The 17,754-nt window shown below is 44.1% G+C and overlaps 1 protein-coding gene across 3 annotated transcripts in view; it reads right to left on the minus strand.

Annotated features, from left to right (window-relative positions):
• The window catches only part of LOC117521461 (RNA-binding Raly-like protein), a 153,522-nt gene that overhangs the window by 68,210 nt on the left and 67,558 nt on the right, over positions 1–17,754 (minus strand). Inside the window, exon 2 of one of the 3 annotated variants that reach the window (XM_034182757.1) lies at positions 4,349–4,632. The exons of 1 other annotated variant lie outside the window; for it this stretch is intronic. In XM_034182757.1, coding sequence (XP_034038648.1) covers positions 4,349–4,475 — 127 coding nt within the window. In that variant the 5' untranslated portion in view covers positions 4,476–4,632. The remainder of the gene's footprint in view (positions 1–4,348; positions 4,633–17,754) is intronic. One more of the 3 variants, XM_034182758.1, reaches the window with a different exon arrangement.

Consider the following 17,754-nt stretch of genomic DNA (forward strand, 5'->3'; position numbering starts at 1 on the left):
AACAAGCAACAGTTACCTTAGTGGCCACCAGAAATAGGCTTTGTGTATTAAAGAATTCAAAGCTACAGACAGGTCCATAAATATTTGGACAGTGGCACACTTTGTATTTTTGCTTCTGTACACCAACACAATATAGTTGGAATGAAACAAGATGCGTTACACTTTCAACTTAAATTCAAGGGGTTTTAGCAAAAAGTATTAACCATCTAGGAACTACAGACAGTTTTATAAATAGTCACTCCACTTTCAGAGGCCATAAATAATTGGACAAATTAAATATAAGGTTTTATTGTATTGTAACAAATCATCACTCTTACAACCAGTTTTCTTTGGGCAAGTCAGGGGTGAATACATGAATATTTCAAAGTCAGTGAATATGTTTTGGACTTTATTTACATCAGCTGGTAATGAGCTTGGCGCATCCACATCATCATGAAACCGCCTTGGATCCTGAATGGAAACCACACAGGCAGACATCCGGTCCATCCCCACATCTCTAACCCACATCTCTAAAATAAAGAGTATGGTACTGTGTGCGGTAAATCTGTCTGGAATAGGCAGTGCTCAAAAACTGATGTACTTTGTACTTGTGTCAGAATAATTAAAACAGAATGTGCTTTGTGATAATGGTGAAAGTTTCTTGGTGAAAATATGTTCAGCAGTGTTTTTTTTTTAAAACATTAATACCGATAACAGTTAGAGAAGGGCACAGGCAATAGTGGGCACAATTCTGCTAATCCACTAACCGCTAATTATCTAAGCTAACATTTTTGTTAGCGGATTAGCTTTTCAACTAATTTCAAAAACCATCAGTGGACCCATTAGCTTCCGATAAATTTAGTTCCGATAACTTTTACATTGCTAACATTTTTTACATAGTAACGGTGAAAAACATTTATAAACCCTGTTGACTCCTGTCTGTTATGTATTTTGCAGCAGTGAGGCAGCTAAGAGGAACTGAACCTCAACTCTACCCCATCAGGAGCCTGGTTGCAGGCTGCTACCAAAAAAACAAAGTCATTAACCTTTACAGCATACAACAGTCCAGCCATGAGCTGAAGTGCTCAAAAGGAAAGCAGGTTTGACTTATGGTTTTGATTTATAAACCAAATTAATCTGGATAGTTTAACTACAATAATGTCAACTCTGTACAATAATGTCAACTCTGTCTTTTGTACAAAGTGAAAATATAACACGTCTTTTTATTTTAAAATAATGCACTACTTCTGAAGTTTTGAACATTAATACACGGAGATGGCAAACTGCATTATGGGTAAACTGAGCCTGCGATCACTGATTGGTTGATTCATTTAACCAACACAAAACGTAACGTGTGTGTTGGTTTTTACAAATAAATGTGTATTTGTAAAATATGTCGTTTTTTCATTTGTTTAAAAAAGGCATTTGCAAAACTGAAAATTCTGTTTGTTAAGTTGTGATTCAGCCAGGCAGCAACAACCGTGTGATATAACCAGGCGCCATTCACACTGCCATCCAGTAGATGGCAGTATTCTACAACCCCTGGCAAAATTATGGACTCACCGGCCTCGGAGGATGTTCATTCAGTTGTTTAATTTGTAGGAAAAAAGCAGATCACAGACATGACCAAAACTAAAGTCATTTCAAATGGCAACCTTCTGGCTTTAAGAAACACTATAAGAAATCAGGAAAAAAAAAATTGGGCAGTCAGTAACGGTTACATTTTAGACCTAGCAGAGGGAAAAAATATGGAATCACTCAATTCTGAGGAATTAAATTATGGAATCAACCCTGTAAATTTTTCATCCCCAAAAACTAAACACCTGCATCAGATCAGATCTGCTCGTTAGTCTGCATCTAAAAAGGAGTGATCACACCTTGGAGAGCTGTTGCACCAAGTGGCTGACATGAATCATGGCTCCAACACGAGAGATGTCAATTGAAACAAAGGAGAGGATTATCAAACTCTTTAAAAGAGGGTAAATCATCACGCAATGTTGCAAAAGATGTTGGTTGTTTACAGTCAGCTGTGTCTAAACTCTGGACCAAATACAAACAACAATGGGAAGGTTGTTAAAGGCAAACATACTGGTAGACCAAGGAAGACATCACAGCATCAAGACAGAAACTTAAAGCAATACGTCTCAAAAATCGAAAATGCACAACAAAACAAATGAGGAACAAATGGGAGGAACTGGAGTCAACGTCTGTGACCGGAACTGTAAGAAACCGCCTAAAGGAAATGGGATTTCCATACAGAAAAAGCTAAACGAAAGCCTCATTAACACCTAAACAGAAAGAAAACAAGGTTACAATGGCTAAGGAAAAGCAATGTGGATTGTGACTGACTGGATGAAGTCATATTCAGTGATGAATCTCGAATCTGCATTGGGCAGGTGATGATGCTTGAAGTTTTGTTGGTGCCGTTATGAGATTTATAAAGATGACTGCCTGAAGAGAAACATGTAAATTTCCACAGTCACTGATGATATGGGGCTGCATGTCAGGTAAAGGCACGGGGAGATGGCTGTCATTACATCATCAATGATGCACAAGTTTACGTTGATATTTTAGACACTTTTCTTATCCCATCAACTGAAAGGATGTTTGGGGATGATGAATCATTTTTCAAGATGATAATGCATCTTGCCATACAGCAGAAATGGTGAAAACATTCCTTGCAAAAAGGACCCATAGGGTCAATGTCATGCCTGCAAATAGTCCGGATCTTAATCCAATTGAAAATCTTTGGGGGAAGTTGAAGAAAATGGTCCATGACAAGGCTCCAACCTGCAAAGCTGATCTGGCAACAGCAATCAGAGGAAAGCTGGAGCCAGAGTGATTGAAGAGTACTGTTGTCACTCATTAAGTCCATGCCTCAGAGACTGCAAGCTGTTATAAAAGCCAGAGGTGGTGCAACAAATACTAGTGATGTGTTGGAGTGTTCTTTGTTTTTCATGAATTCCATAATTTTTTTTCCTCAGAATTGAGTGATTCCATATTTTTTTCCCTCTTTTTTCCTGATTTCTTATAGTGTTTCTTAAAGCCAGAAAGTTGCCATTTGAAATGACTTTAGTTTTGTGTCATGTCTGTGATCTGCTTTTTTTTCTACAAAATTAAACAACTGAATGAACATCCTCCGAGGCCGGTGATTCCATAATTTTTGCCAGGGGTTGTATGCATTTTGACCCATCAACTGGATGGCATATTACATACTGGCATATTATGTTACTATGCTTTTTACTTTTTTACTCTTGCTTTGTAATCTTTAATTCATTTTATTTTGTTTTTATGAATGTTTTTGTGTGAAGCACCTTGCGGTGACTCTGTTGTTGATTTGGCCACTATATAAAGTGAATAAACTGAATTGAAATTGAGGCTCAGTTTTACCCATAATGCAGTTTGGCATCTGTGTGTGTAATGTTCAAAACTTCAGAATTAGTGCATTATTTTAAAATGAAAAGATATGCGTTATATTTTCACTTTGTACAAATGACTTACTTGACATTAATGTAGTTAAACTATCTGGATTAATGTGGTTTATAAATCAAAACCATAAGTCAAACCTGCTTTCCTTTTAAGGACTGAACTCTGGACTTCGGCCCTGAACCGCTGTATTCTGTGAGTGGAAATGAGGCTTCCGTACAGCAGTGGGCAGTGTACTCCACTGGTGGAACTGTGCACTCCTTTAATGTGCAGTTGTACTTTGGAACTGTCCAGTGCAGGCTGCCTCAAATAGTTTTATTAAGGCTCCGTGTACATATAACATTTTTCCTTTGCACTAAATGACAATGGAGCATAAGCGACCTCATCCAGCCACCTTAAACAAACAAACAAACAAACAAAACCACCAAAACAGTACACCCAGTGTCTTGTCTTGTGCAGCTGCTCCGATCACTATAAGTTTCCAAAAAGATGCTGTTACATCACTACAGCGCCATTTCAGGCAACCAGGATGAGTGGTTTATTTTTATTGTTTCCTCTACAGTCAGCTGATTTGTCATTCAATAACAATAGAGACAAGGAAAACCCTCATGTGTGGCAGAACACTGGACAGACATAATGCCCCTGCTGAGGGCAAGTACTTTTTTGCCATTCCATTACAGGATAGCCATTAAGCTGTGTATTGTTGTTCATAAAAAACACATCCCACTTGCAGGCTTTTTATTTTCCATGAAAATGCTGCACCCACTTGGATAAAGCTTTTTCTGGGTGCCCTCTCAGCAGAGGAAAAAATGCTATATGGACACAGGGACCTCATGCATCAAATGGTGCTGCACTGATACTGAACCTCAAAACATTTTTTGCAATTATTTCTTCCACCCATGAAACATAACACTACATGTAATGCACTTGTGATCAGCATTACCTAGCGACCTCTGTCCGGCAATCACCCTGGCATTTTCTCCAGCGACGGCTCCCCGGGCATTCCTTCTCGCTGACGTATTGGACAAATGCATAGCCCTTGTGGACAGAGCAACCCACGATCTTGCCATATTTGGCAAAGATGGCCTCGATGTCGGCTTTGGTTACCACGGCTGTGTTGAGGTTGCCGATTTGAAGACGCGGGAGTTGAGGGAACGTGGGTCATTCTTGTTGGTTCACGTTGCTCGTCTGGGTCTTCCGGTCATCCTATTCCTGCAGCGCAGCCTGCTGGGAGACATGCACACATCAGAAAGCCTTGACGGTGAAAGCAGATAACTAATAACACTTACGAGGTCTGTTAGAAAAGTATCGGACCTTTTATTTTTTGCAATAACCTTATGGATTCAGAGCGTATTCCCGCCATCTTGGATTATTCTGTTCGATTGCGAACAACCAGTTACCGTCACGCTGCCCTTTCACTTGCATTGGCGGTCGCCACTGTCGCATTGCTCAGTATTTGCATAAAACAGACTTATCGTCTATACTGGGCCCACCTAGGTAGTGGTAGAGCAATCATTGTCTCTTGTCAACTACAAAAACACTGAAAATAAACGGGCAGGTCATCGATTTGCCTCTGTTGCTTGTGCCTATTGTGACTGTAGGGTTAGCCTTTAAACTAGTCATAGGCATATTTTGGACACACGACACACCAATGTCAGGATGATAGCAAGCAAGGTGCTCAAGTACACACTAGGAACAACTTCGGCATTAAGGATCTTGCAAACCTCTTTTTCTTATGTAGCGGGGAATTGAACCGAGGATCCTCTGTTCACAAGGTTGTATTTGGTCACAGAATACATGTCTTTAGATTTTTGGTGATGTAATGCAGCAGGAAAATCGATTTGTATGTTTTAAGCTTTTAGACGCCAAGTCAAGTCAAGTCTGGGAGCCACAACACCACAGAACCTCCTTGGGTCCTAGATGGAAACCACCCAGGCAGACAACCAGTCCATTAACACATCGTTAAAATGATGATCTATGTGTAGCATCCAAGTGAACGTGGGCATCCCCTTGGCCTTCTCCGGCTACTGGGTCCTCAACACTCGGGCACCTGCGTGATTGATGATGCACAGAGAAACGCACCGCATGGGCAAAACATTGAAGCTCACAATGCAAGTGATACTCCACATCTTAGTCAATTTTAGTAACTGCTTGTTTGATACAAATGTTATTCCAGTAGCATCCAAGGATCTTCCAAAGAGACATACTACCAAACACATCCAGTCACTGCCTTAGGTCACTGGTTAGTGTCCAAATCTCGCAACCATACAGGAAGACAGGAACTACCAGGACCCTAAAGACTTGGACGTACATTCACCTACAAAGATCTCATCAGCGTTAATTACCTCTGTCCAGTGACCTCATGACTCCATAAGCTGTTCCCAGGCGCCTCTTCATCACAAAGGCTGAGAACCCAAATGCATGTATGTCTTTAAACAGCACCTTGGGTCAAATATTATGCACAAAAGTAAAACATGTGCTCACAAGACATTTAGAATGAGTGATCTTTGAGCTGCAACAAAAGACCTTTGCTTCCAAAATTTGACTTGACAAAATCTCATGTCACAGCAAAACCGCGGCTGTTTCCATGTTGCCGCCAACTGCTGATATCGCTGTCATTCCTGTTAGGACATCATTAAGGTAATCGCCATCTGATCGACTCAAATCGAATGCGATGCACTCATCTTTCCGTGTGAACAATCTCTCATTCTTTCTTTCTGCGTGACTCTATCCAGTTAGTGGCAGATGGATGTGAATTGGAATGACTCGGCACTTAAAAGAAAATGAACAGCAGTGAGGCCATTAGATGGTTGATTAAACACTTCAGAACACATTACTGAAATAACTTCCCCAATGTAACGTCCTGCTAAAAATGTCAGATCAGTGCACTGGTGTTTGCTCATTAAATTGTTTGAATGAATACCCATGGTCGGTTTTGAATTTCCAGTCTGCTTTGAGGCAGAAGCCATTTGTTATTATTATTTATTTAAAATGGGCACATTTAATTTTGACCACTTTTCCCTTCTTGGAATGCTTAGACTCTGGGTTAGGAACCACCAAAAACCAGGTCTAAACTGCAGCAATGCATGTTGCTGTACTCAATAAGGACTGCACTCAGGCCCATCTTACATGAACCACACTGTTTATGTTCTCTTAGGATTTTAAACGAGTATTTTGCATTGACATGAAATTAAACATAAACAAGAGCAATCAGAGATTTTTGACACCCGCCAATCCAGATACGAATCACCTCCAAGATTCCGTGGAGTCTTCTATGCCCTAATATCTATCTGTGGTTCAAATTTGGTGAGAATCTGTGAAGTAGTTTTCAAGTAATCCTACAAAGCCTATATAAAGGGAAATCTTGATCCACAATCCGGATCCAGATCTGGATCACCTCCAAAATTCTGTGGAGTTTTCCATGCCCTAATATCTATCTGTGGTGCAAATTTGGTGAGAATCCATGAAGTAGCTTTGACGTAATCCTTCAAAGTGTATATCAAGTGAAATCTTGATCCAGAATCCAGATCTGGATACAGATCACTTCCTGAATTTAATGGAGTCTTCCATGGCCTAATATGTATCTGTGGTGAAAATTTGGTGAGAATCCATGAAGTAGTTTGACATAATCCTTCAAAGCCTATATAAAGAGAAATCTTGATCCAGAATCTGGATCCAGTTCCGGATCACCTCCAAAATTTAACTGGAGTCTTCCATGGCCTAATATGTATTTGTGGTGAAAGTTTTGTCAAAATCCGTGTAGTAGTTTTGACATAATCCTGCTAACAGTCAGACAAACAATAAATAAATAAATGAATAAACGCCAATGATTTTATTGCGTCCTTGGCGAACGTAATAATTCAGGGGTTTTTTTTCTGATAAAATTTCTAAAATGATGCCCTTTAAACTCACAGTGAAAACTAATCTCTACAACATGACATATCGGAAATAAAAATATATTTAAAAAAACAATTGTGTTTGTAAGTATCTACACCACAACTAAATCATCACTTTTACAGACAGAAGATGATACATGAACATTTCCAAGTCACTGAATGCTGTATTTACGTCAGCCATTAAACAGAAGCAGGATGGTAGTGTGCATAGGTGGGATGAAGTCAAGTTAGCTTGCAAACAATTGGTGGTCATTATGACTTGAGACTTGACTTGGGACTTGCTGATTCATGACTTGAGAGTGACTTGATGGTGAGTTTCTTACCACCTCTGGTAGTGTGTGGTAAACCTGTCTGGAGGAGACAGTCCTCATAAACCGAGTGACAATGCAAGAAGAAGACTAGTGAGGGAAGCCACCAATATACCTAGACAACTCTGAAGAAGTTTCAGGTGTGTCTGGTTGTGTTTGGAGAAACTTTGCCAGAGGCAACTTTTAAATGTTATCACCATTAGTACTAATGGAGCAGGTATTGATAGATATCAGTTTAGTTCAATGTATTAATTTGTACAGCCCCCCCCCCCCCCAAATGAACAATAATTCAAAATTTGTCTGTGAGGTTCCCTTTATTTCCAAAATAACTCAATATTAATTTAATATTAAGTATTGATAAGTTATTATAATAATAATTTATTAATGTTTTGAAAACAGCTGCAAATAAATAATTTTGCATTAACAATGGCACCAAACATGAAAAGAAATAAATATAAAATTTAAAATAAATAAATACCAAAACCATTATTTAAAAAAACTGATTTGTGCAACCACAGTAGACTGAACATTGCACAGAACTTTGTAAACACAAAGTATTCAAGCATTTAACCTTGTACATGTAACTGATAATGTGCAAATTTCTTCAGTAAGTAATACATATATATTACTTACTGGAGAAATTTGCACTTATTAATCTCAACCTCGGACATCTGTCCAGAACGTGGTGGAGAGTCCAGCAGGCGCGTTGTTGGCGCTGTTGGAGGTGAGCTCGCTGATTGAGAAAACTGCGAGTGGAAGACGAGAGCTCTGGGGGCGCAGCGCAACGCAACGCAAGGCAGCGTGCCAGCGTGTGTCAAGACTGTACATCCACGCTGGCTCCGGTGGGTGACACGGACAGTGACAGACAGCCATTCAATTATCTTATTTTTTTTTTTAAACATCAAAAGTTTAAACCGTTTCCCTTAACGCAGGGAAAAACACAAAAGTCTCTTTGGTTTGTGCAAAGAGAGAAGAGAGAGAGAAGTCCAAGGTAGAAGAGGTGCAAAGATCACCACTTTGGTGAAGAATAAAAGTGTCAGGCTGAATGGTCTGGAACTGCAGGACACAAATGCACGACTCAAGCAAACAGCTCTGGTTTTAGATGGTTTTACTGTAGAAGACAGCGGATGTCAGTACACAAGTAGGCAGTCCAGGAAAAGCAGCAGTACAAAAAACATCAGGCAATCAGGCATGGTCAAAGCAACAGGCTGGAGGTCAGGTACACACAAAGAGGCAGGCAGAACTATTGGAACGCAAGAACAGAGCTGGACTGAGGCACAAGCATGACAAACTGGCGAGAGACAAACACACCCATGAGCTAAAAAATACTGCAGGTGGTAATCAGCAAATCAGGACAGGTGTGCATGGAAAGCACCAGAACAAGGCGTGGCCAGAGAAAGAGAGAGAAAAACACCCAGCAAGAGAAGAAGCCAACCAAACCCAATGAAACGCAACAATAACTAACAGTAGAAAAGAACAAACAACCCAGAACACCAAGCAAAACTCAAACCCTGACAAAAAGTTAAACATGCGCACTGGAAAACGTGTTTACTCCCAAATCACACTGACAGATCAAGTCCAGATTCAAAACAAAAACCTCTGCTGCATCTCTGTTTCATTCATAGGAGAGGATGGAGGCGTGCATTTTTGCACTTTTATCCACTGATTTTTTTGGTGGTGCCCTACGTGCAGTGCATAATGAGCGTGCATGGAACAGCGGCACTGGGTCTAACCTTAACAACCACCAAGCAAGCACTTCCACCAATCTATCTAGATCTATTGATAGGTTAGTTACACTAATGTTGCCTGTTACATGCCAGTCATAGGTTTTAATACCCTCATCCAACAAACTCTGCAAGTCCACAAAAATATGTATTAATCAATCAATGAATCAATCAATTACAGAAACACAGGTTATCAGACTTGTTACCCTTGCTAGCTTGGTAACCTAAGATAGGTGGGGTGTTTGTTCTTCAATGGAGCCAAAGCTATAAGCAACAGGTTTGTTGTCATGTCTCAGAGCAGCCTGTACTCAAGGTATTTGAAATGGAGCAATATCGCCACCCGGTGGACATTTACCATTAGTGCAGGTACAAGTGAATTTTGCCAAGAGCGCCACGCTCGCTCTCTCTGTATGTGTATATATTTGCTAAGTGGTAGTGTTCACCTTTCCACTCAGTTTGCATATCATATAGCAACAAGGACTTGGGCATGCCCCAAATGGATTTGTGTTCTGCAATTTTGACAGCGCCCCGTAGATATATTCAGGATAGGGTCCCAGGTCTGTGAACTTATCAAACGTCTGTCAGTGGGGCTGACAGCAGTGAAAGATCACTGGAAAGTGCTGAACTAAATTAATAGATTCATGACATAACAGCAGGCAACATCTGATTAGAAACACAGCTGCAGGCCATTTCTGATCTGTTGTTTCTACACATTCATCCTTTCTTTCTCAGATTATCACACCAGAGATGCTGCTGTGTGATTTGTCAATTAATCTCAGTTCAATTTCCTCAAATCAAATGATCACAGGGAAAACATTATCCCTCTGGCTCATTCACATAAAAAAATACAAGACTTCAGAGGTGCAATATTCATGAATCTCTAAGATGCCCAAAGCCTTTTAAGAAGCATGTGGCATAACTGCTGGCAAACGCTGGTGGACACGTCCCAGAGCAGAAAACACGCTGATTTCAAAGCAGCCAAAGCTGAGACAAGTTGACCTGGCATGATTAACACTTCAGAAATGAACGCATAATAACATCTGTGCAAAGTCAGTTCAGGCATGCACGCATCCAGCTTACATCGGCATCCTGTTTGCCTCAAGTCTTCACTGCCAATCTTTCTTAAAAGAGTGAAGCGAATGGCTGACAGTGATGTTTTCTCTGTGGGGCTGCTACAGCATTCTTCCATGTAGTCGAGGTTCCAAGAGTGAGTACGTATTTCACGGATCCTCTTAGGTCCATTTCACATCAACTGTCAACGGCCTCAGAGTCTGAATTCTCCAGAGATAATAGGCGAAGAACGGGGGGAAAGTAATCATTTACCACTTCCTCTTTCCTGGTCTCTTCTGTGACTCAGAGAAAAAGATGAAAACTCCTCATCCATTCTGACAAATACATAGGGAATGTGAAGGAATCATCCACCCTACACTCACCACGGTTGCTCCGATGTTGCATTGCAGCATTTTAATCTTTAGCAGTCTGACACAAAGTGACCAAAAGCATCTAAACTCAGTTGTCATGTGCACAGAGGCCCTACGTTTCATTTGCAGATGTCTGCGTAGTTGATTGGCTGTCATCTTCTTCTGCCTTATCAGGCCAAGAGACATTTTCAATGCAGTTTCAACTTTTAGTATATCCCTAGAACAAAAAGCCTGTCTAAAAAAATGAATATTTGACTGCATTAAATACACACCCCTTTGAGTGTTCCATTGAGTCAGTAAAAAAAGAGTTCCATTGGCACCAAGAAAAATTTTGTTCTTTTGTATTCAAATAATTCATGATCTTACATCATCAACATAATCAAAAATGATTTTTTTTCTGGAAGCAGTTTGGATTTGACCCATGTTGGTTTAATCAGGGTTTTGATCCCACAGTTTTTTTTTTCAGTCAGTTCTTCCAGCAGAGTCTGCATTTTAACCTTTCTGGTTTCAGGGTTCCATTTTAAAATTATTAATCCAAACTGGTAGAACTCTGAAACTACAACTCACAGCTGTAGTTTCCATCTTCCTTCTAGATGATCTGTTCACTCACAGTCAATCCCCTAGAGGCTGGAGAATATCACAATGAGCGTGTGTGTGTGTGTGTGTGTGTGTGTGTGGGTGTGTGTGTGGTGTGTGTGTGTGTGGTGTGTGTGTGTGTGTTGTGGGTGGGTGGATGTGTGTGTGTGTGTGTGTTGTGTGTGTGTCCCCTGTGAGAGGCTGCAGCCAGCCCATTGGCCTTTCTGTGCAGAGTTCGCATGTTCTCCCCATGTTTGCGTGGGTTCCCTCCGGGTGCTCCGGCTTCCTCCCACATCCAAAGACATGCAGGTTAGGTTCATTTATATAGCGCCAAATCACAACAAAGCTGCCTCAAGGCACTCACACAATAAGGTCTTGCCTTACCAACCCATAGAGAAAGCACACAGGTGCAGTAGTAAGGAAAAACTCCCTCTGATGATTGAGGAAGAAACCTCAAGCAGACCAGACTCAAAGGGGTGACCTTCTGCTTGGGCCATGCTACTGACATACTTGACATACAAATACACAGGAAATGTTGGGAGTCCTATCCAGGACGGAGGCTGGCTGGGGGGAGTTAACAAATCCTGTCTAGTTTCATGACCACTGCAGAGAGACATCCACTCCCATTTCTGGATAGAGCCGCACATCAGACAGAGAGAGAAAAAACAGAATCAGGTGGCAGAAAGACAACAAATAAGGTACAGTAGTGTTCAGAATAATAGTAGTGCTATGTGACTAAAAAGATTAATCCAGTTTGAGTATATTTCTTATGTTACATGGGAAACAATGTACCAGTAGATTCAGTAGATTCTCACAAATCCAACAAGACCAAGCATTCATGATATGCACACTCTTAAGGCTATGAAATTGGGCTATTAGTAAAAAAAAAAAGTAGAACACCCCCTTTTCTACTTTATTTATTAAAGTGAAGCTTCAACTCCCAGCCTCACTGCGGCAGGGCTGAGGACCTTGAGGATTCGGAAGGGTCCGATGAACCTGTCCATCAGTTTCGGTGATTGCACCTGAAGCGGGATGTCCTTCGCCGATAGCCACACCTCCTGCCCGGTCTGGTATGCAGGGGCCGGGGACCGCCGGCGGTCTGCATGGGTCTTGGCCCTCGTCCGGGCCTCCAACAAGGCAGAACGGGCGGTGCGCCACACCCGACGGCACCTCCGAAGATGGGCCCGGACCGAGGGCACACCGACCTCTCCCTCAACCACGGGAAATAATCAATCAATCAATCAATTTTTTTATATAGCGCCAAATCACAACAAACATTGCCCCAAGGCGCTTTATATTGTAAGGCAAGGCATACAATAATTATTAAAACCCCAACGGTCAAAACGACCCCTGTGAGCAAGCACTTGGCTACAGTGGGAAGGAAAAACTCCCTTTTACAGGAAGAAACCTCCAGCAGAACCAGGCTCAGGGAGGGGCAGTCTTCCTGCTGGGACTGGTTGGGGCTGAGGGAGAGAACCAGGAAAAAGACATGCTGTGGAGGGGAGCAGAGATCGTCACTAATGATTAAATGCAGAGTGGTGCATACAGAGCAAAAAGAGAAAGAAACAGTGCATCATGGGACCCCCCAGCAGGTCCTACGTCTATAGCAGCATAACTAAGGGGATGGTTCAGGGTCACCTGATCCAGCCCTAACTATAAGCTTTAGCAAAAAGGAAGTTTTAAGCCTAATCTTAAAGTAGAGAGGGTGTCTGTCTCCCTGATCTGAATTGGACTGGGTTCCACAGGAGAGAGCCGGAAAGCTGAAGGCTCTGCCTCCCATTCTACTCTTACAAAACCCTAGGGACTACAAGTAAGCCTGCGTCTGAGAGCGAAGCGCTATATGGGGTGATATGGTACTACGAGGTCCCTAAGATAAGATGGGACCTGATTATTCAAAACCTTATAAGTAAGAAGAGGAATTTTAAATTCTATTCTAGAATTAACAGGAAGCCAATGAAGAGAGGCCATATGGGTGAGATATGCTCTCTCCTTCTAGTCCCCGTCAGTACTCTAGCTGCAGCATTCTGAATTAACTGAAGGCTTTTAGGGAACTTTTAGGACAACCTGATAATAATGAATTACAATAGTCCAGCCTAGAGGAAATAATGCATGAATTAGTTTTTCAGCATCACTCTAAGACAAGACCTTTCTGATTTTAGAGATATGCGTAAATGCAAAAAAGCAGTCCTACATAGTTGTTTAATATGCGCATTGAATGACATATCCTGATCAAAAATGACTCCAAGATTTCTCACAGTATTACTAGAGGTCAGGGTAATGCCATCCAGAGTAGGATCTGGTGAGACACCATGTTTCTAAGATTGTGGGGCCAAGTACAATAACTTCAGTTTATCTGAGTTTTAAAAGCAGGAAATTAGAGGTCATCCATGTCTTTATGTCTGTCAGACAATCCTGCAGTTTAGCTAATTGGTGTGTGTCCTCTGGCGTCATGGATAGATAAAGCTGGGTATCATCTGCGTAACAATGAAATTTAAGCAATACCGCTAATAATACTGCCTAAGGGAAGCATGTATAAGTGAATAAAATTGTCCTAGCACAGAACCTTGTGGAACTCCATAATTAACTTTAGCCTGTGAAGAAGATTCCCCATTTACATGAACAAATTGTAATCTATTAGACAAATATGATTCAAACCACCGCAGTGCAGTGCCTTTAATACCTATGGCATGCTCTAATCTCTGTAATAAATTTTATGGTCAACAGTATCAAAAGCAGCACTGAGGTCTAACAGAACAAGCACAGAGATGAGTCCACTGTCCGAGGCCATAGAAGATCATTGTAACCTTCACTAATGCTGTTTCTGTACTATGATGAATTCTAAAACCTGACTGAAACTCTTCAAATAGACCATTCCTCTGCAGATGATCAGTTAGCTGTTTTACAACTACCCTTTCAAGAATTTTTGAGAGAAAAGGAAGGTTGGAGATTGGCCTATAATTAGCTAAGATAGCTGGGTCAAGTGATGGCTTTTTAAGTAATGGTTTAATTACTGCCACCTTAAATAATGGGGGCTGGTACCCCAAAACACCTCAAACGGGAGAGGCCGGTGGCAGAAGACACCTGGCTGTTATGTGCATACTCGATCCAGGCCAGGTGGTTGGCTCCAGGCCGTCGGGTGCGCGGATGTCACACAGCGGAGGGTCTGTTCCAACTCCTGGTTGGCCCGTTCTGCCTGTCCGTTCGTCTGTGGGTGGTACCCGGACGAGAGGCTCACGGTGGCCCCCAGTTCCCTGCAGAAACTCCTCCAGACTTGAGAGGAAAACTGGGGACCACGATCCGAGACAACGTCAGTAGGTATCCCATGCAGACGGATGACGTGGTGGACCAGGAGGTCTGCTGTCTCCTGGGCCGTAGGGAGCTTCAGGAGGGCCACGAAGTGGGCCACCTTGGAGAATCGGTCCACTATCGTGAGGATAGTGGTGTTGTCCTGGGACGGTGGGAGGCCCGTGACAAAATCCAGGCCGATGTGGGACCAGGGGCGATGAGGCACAGGAAGCCGTTGGAGCAGTCCTTGGGACTTCCTGTGGTCAGCCTTGCCCCTGGCGCAGGTGGTGCAGGCCTGGATGTACTCCCGGACGTCGGCCTCCATAGACGCCCACCAGAAGCGCTGCCGGACAACTGCCACGGTCCTTCGCACCCCCGGATGACAGAAGAGCTTGGAACCGTGACAGAAGTCTAGGACCGCAGCCCTGGCCTTTGGTGGGACGTATAGTCGTCCTTTGGTCCAGTTCCCGGTCCGGGCTACGTGCCAGGGCCTCCCGGACGGTCTTCTCCATGTCCCAGGTGAGGGTGGCCACGATAGTGGACTCAGGAAGGATGGCTCCGGTGGATCCGACAGCGCAGTTTTGACCTCCTCTTCGTGTACCCGGGACAAGGCATCTGATCTCTGGTTCTTGGTCCCGGGGCGATAGGTGATCCGGAAGTCAAAACACCCGAAGAACAGTGACCAGCGGGCTTGCCTGGGGTTCAGCCACCTGGTGGTCCTGATATGCTCCAGGTTCCGATGGTCCGTGAACGTGAACGGCACAGACGCTCCCTCCAACAGGTGTCTCCACTCCTCAAGAGCCTCTTTCACCTCAAGGAGTTCTCGATTGCCGATGTCATAGTTCCGTTCAGCCGGGGTCAACCTGCGAGAATAGTAGGCACACGGGTGAAGAACCTTATCGGTCTCTCCGCTCTGGGATAGCACGGCTCCTATCACTGAGTCAGAGGCGTTCACTTCAACCACAAACTGGCGGCTAGGGTCGGGCTGCACCAAAACTGGCGCAGTAGAGAACCGTCGTTTCAACTCCTTGAACGCGGCTTCGCACCGATCCGACCAGGTGAAGGGGACTTTTGAAGAGGTCAGGGCTGTCAGGGGGCTAACTACCTGACTGTAGCCCTTAATGAACCTCCTATAGAAATTAGCGAAGCCGAGGAACTGTTGCAGCTTTCTACGGCTTGTTGGTTGGGGCCAATCTCTCACTGCCGCAACCTTGGCCGGATCAGGGGCGACGGAGTTAGAGGATGAGATAAACCCCAGGAAGGACAAAGAAGTGCGGTGAAACTCGCACTTCTCGCCCTTCACAAACAGTCGGTTCTCTAGCAACCGCTGCAGGACCTGACGTACATGCTGGACATGAGTCTCAGGATCTGGAGAAAAGATGAGAATATCGTCCAGATATACGAAGACGAATCGGTGCAGGAAGTCCCGCAAGATGTCGTTAACCAAGGCTTGGAACGTCGCGGGGGCGCTGGTGAGGCCGAACGGCATGACCAGGTACTCAAAGTGACCTAACGGGGTGTTAAATGCCGTCTTCCATTCGTCTCCCTTCCGGATCCGAACCAGGTGATACGCATTCCTAAGATCCAGCTTAGTAAAGATTTTGGCTCCATGCAGGGGGGTGAACACGGAATCTAACAACGGCAACGGGTATCGGTTGCGAACCGTAATCTTGTTCAGCCCCCTGTAATCAATGCATGGACAGAGTCCACCATCTTTCTTGCCCACAAAAAAGAAACCTGCACCCATCGGGGAGGTGGAGTTCCGGATCAGCCCGGCAGCTAATGAGTCCCGGATGTAGGTCTCCATTGATTTGCGCTCAGGTCGTGAGAGGTTGTACAGCCTGCTGGACGGGAACTCAATGCCTGGAATCAGATCAAAGGCACAATCGTACGGACGGTGCGGGGGAAGGACGAGTGCCAGATCCTTGCTGAAGACATCTGCAAGATCGTGGTACTCAACCGGCACTGCCGTCAGATTGGGAGGGACTTTGACCTCCTCCTTAGCATGTAAACCGGGAGGAACCGAGGATCCTAAACACACCCGATGGCAGGTTTCGCTCCACTGAACCACCACCCCAGTCGGCCAATCAATCCGGGGAATGTGTTTCAACATCCATGAGAAGCCCAAATCACACGGGAGGTAGAAGGAGTCACAAAAAAACTCGATCTCCTCCCGATGATTTCCAGACACCACCAGAGTTACGGGTTGTGTCTTGTGCGTGATTAAAGGGAGAAGGGTGCCATCTAGTGCCCACACCTGCATGGCGAAGGGAGCGCCACCAGTGCTGGGGCTTGAAGGGTTAAATCCCCGCTTAGGATTGTAACTGGGAGTCGTGTGGAAATATTTGTATGTCCCACGTGAATGTCTTGGCCCACCCTTAGCCCAGTTTCTAGGGGTTTTGGTGTTTAAACCGCTTGGGGCAGTCTCTGTGCATGTGCTCATTTGAACCGCAGATAAAACACTCCCCGCGGCCAGCCTCCGCTGTCTGATAGGTGGTCTAAATGTGGCCCTGCTCGTGTCCATAGCTTCGTCAGCAGGGGGAGCTGTAGCCACACGGAGCGTTGAGGCTGTGGAGCGTGGGGAGGGCGGAACCTTTTCGAACCCGGAAGGGAGAGGGACGGCGCGTGCCCGGCCACGTCCTTCGTCTCGCTCCCGACGGCGTTCCTCCAACCGATTGTCTAACCGTATAACGAGATCGATAAGCCCATCTAAATCCAGTGGTTCTTCCTTAGCTACCAGGTGCTCCTTCAGGAACGACGACAGTCCGTTTATGAAGGCAGCGCAGAGCGCAACGTTATTCCAGCCGGACCTCACAGCCGCGATGCGGCAGTCGACTGCATATTTGGCTGCGCTCCGGCGCCCCTGTCGCATTGACAGCAGCACTGTTGAAGCGGTCTCTCCTCTGTTAGGGTGATCAAACACTGTTCTGAACTCCCTCACAAACCCAGTATAAGAGGTAAGGAGCCGTGGGTTTTGCTCCCAAAGCGCTGTAGCCCAAGCGCGTGCCTCACCACGAAGCAAGTTAATACATAAGCCACCTTGCTGGCGTCAGACGCGTAACATCACGGGTCGTTGTGCAAAGACGAGCGAACACTGCATCAGAAAGTCCGCGCACGTCTCCACACAACCCCCGTACGG

Source organism: Thalassophryne amazonica, chromosome 12, assembly GCF_902500255.1.
Source record: "Thalassophryne amazonica chromosome 12, fThaAma1.1, whole genome shotgun sequence".
In the NCBI taxonomy this organism is placed as follows: domain Eukaryota; kingdom Metazoa; phylum Chordata; class Actinopteri; order Batrachoidiformes; family Batrachoididae; genus Thalassophryne; species Thalassophryne amazonica.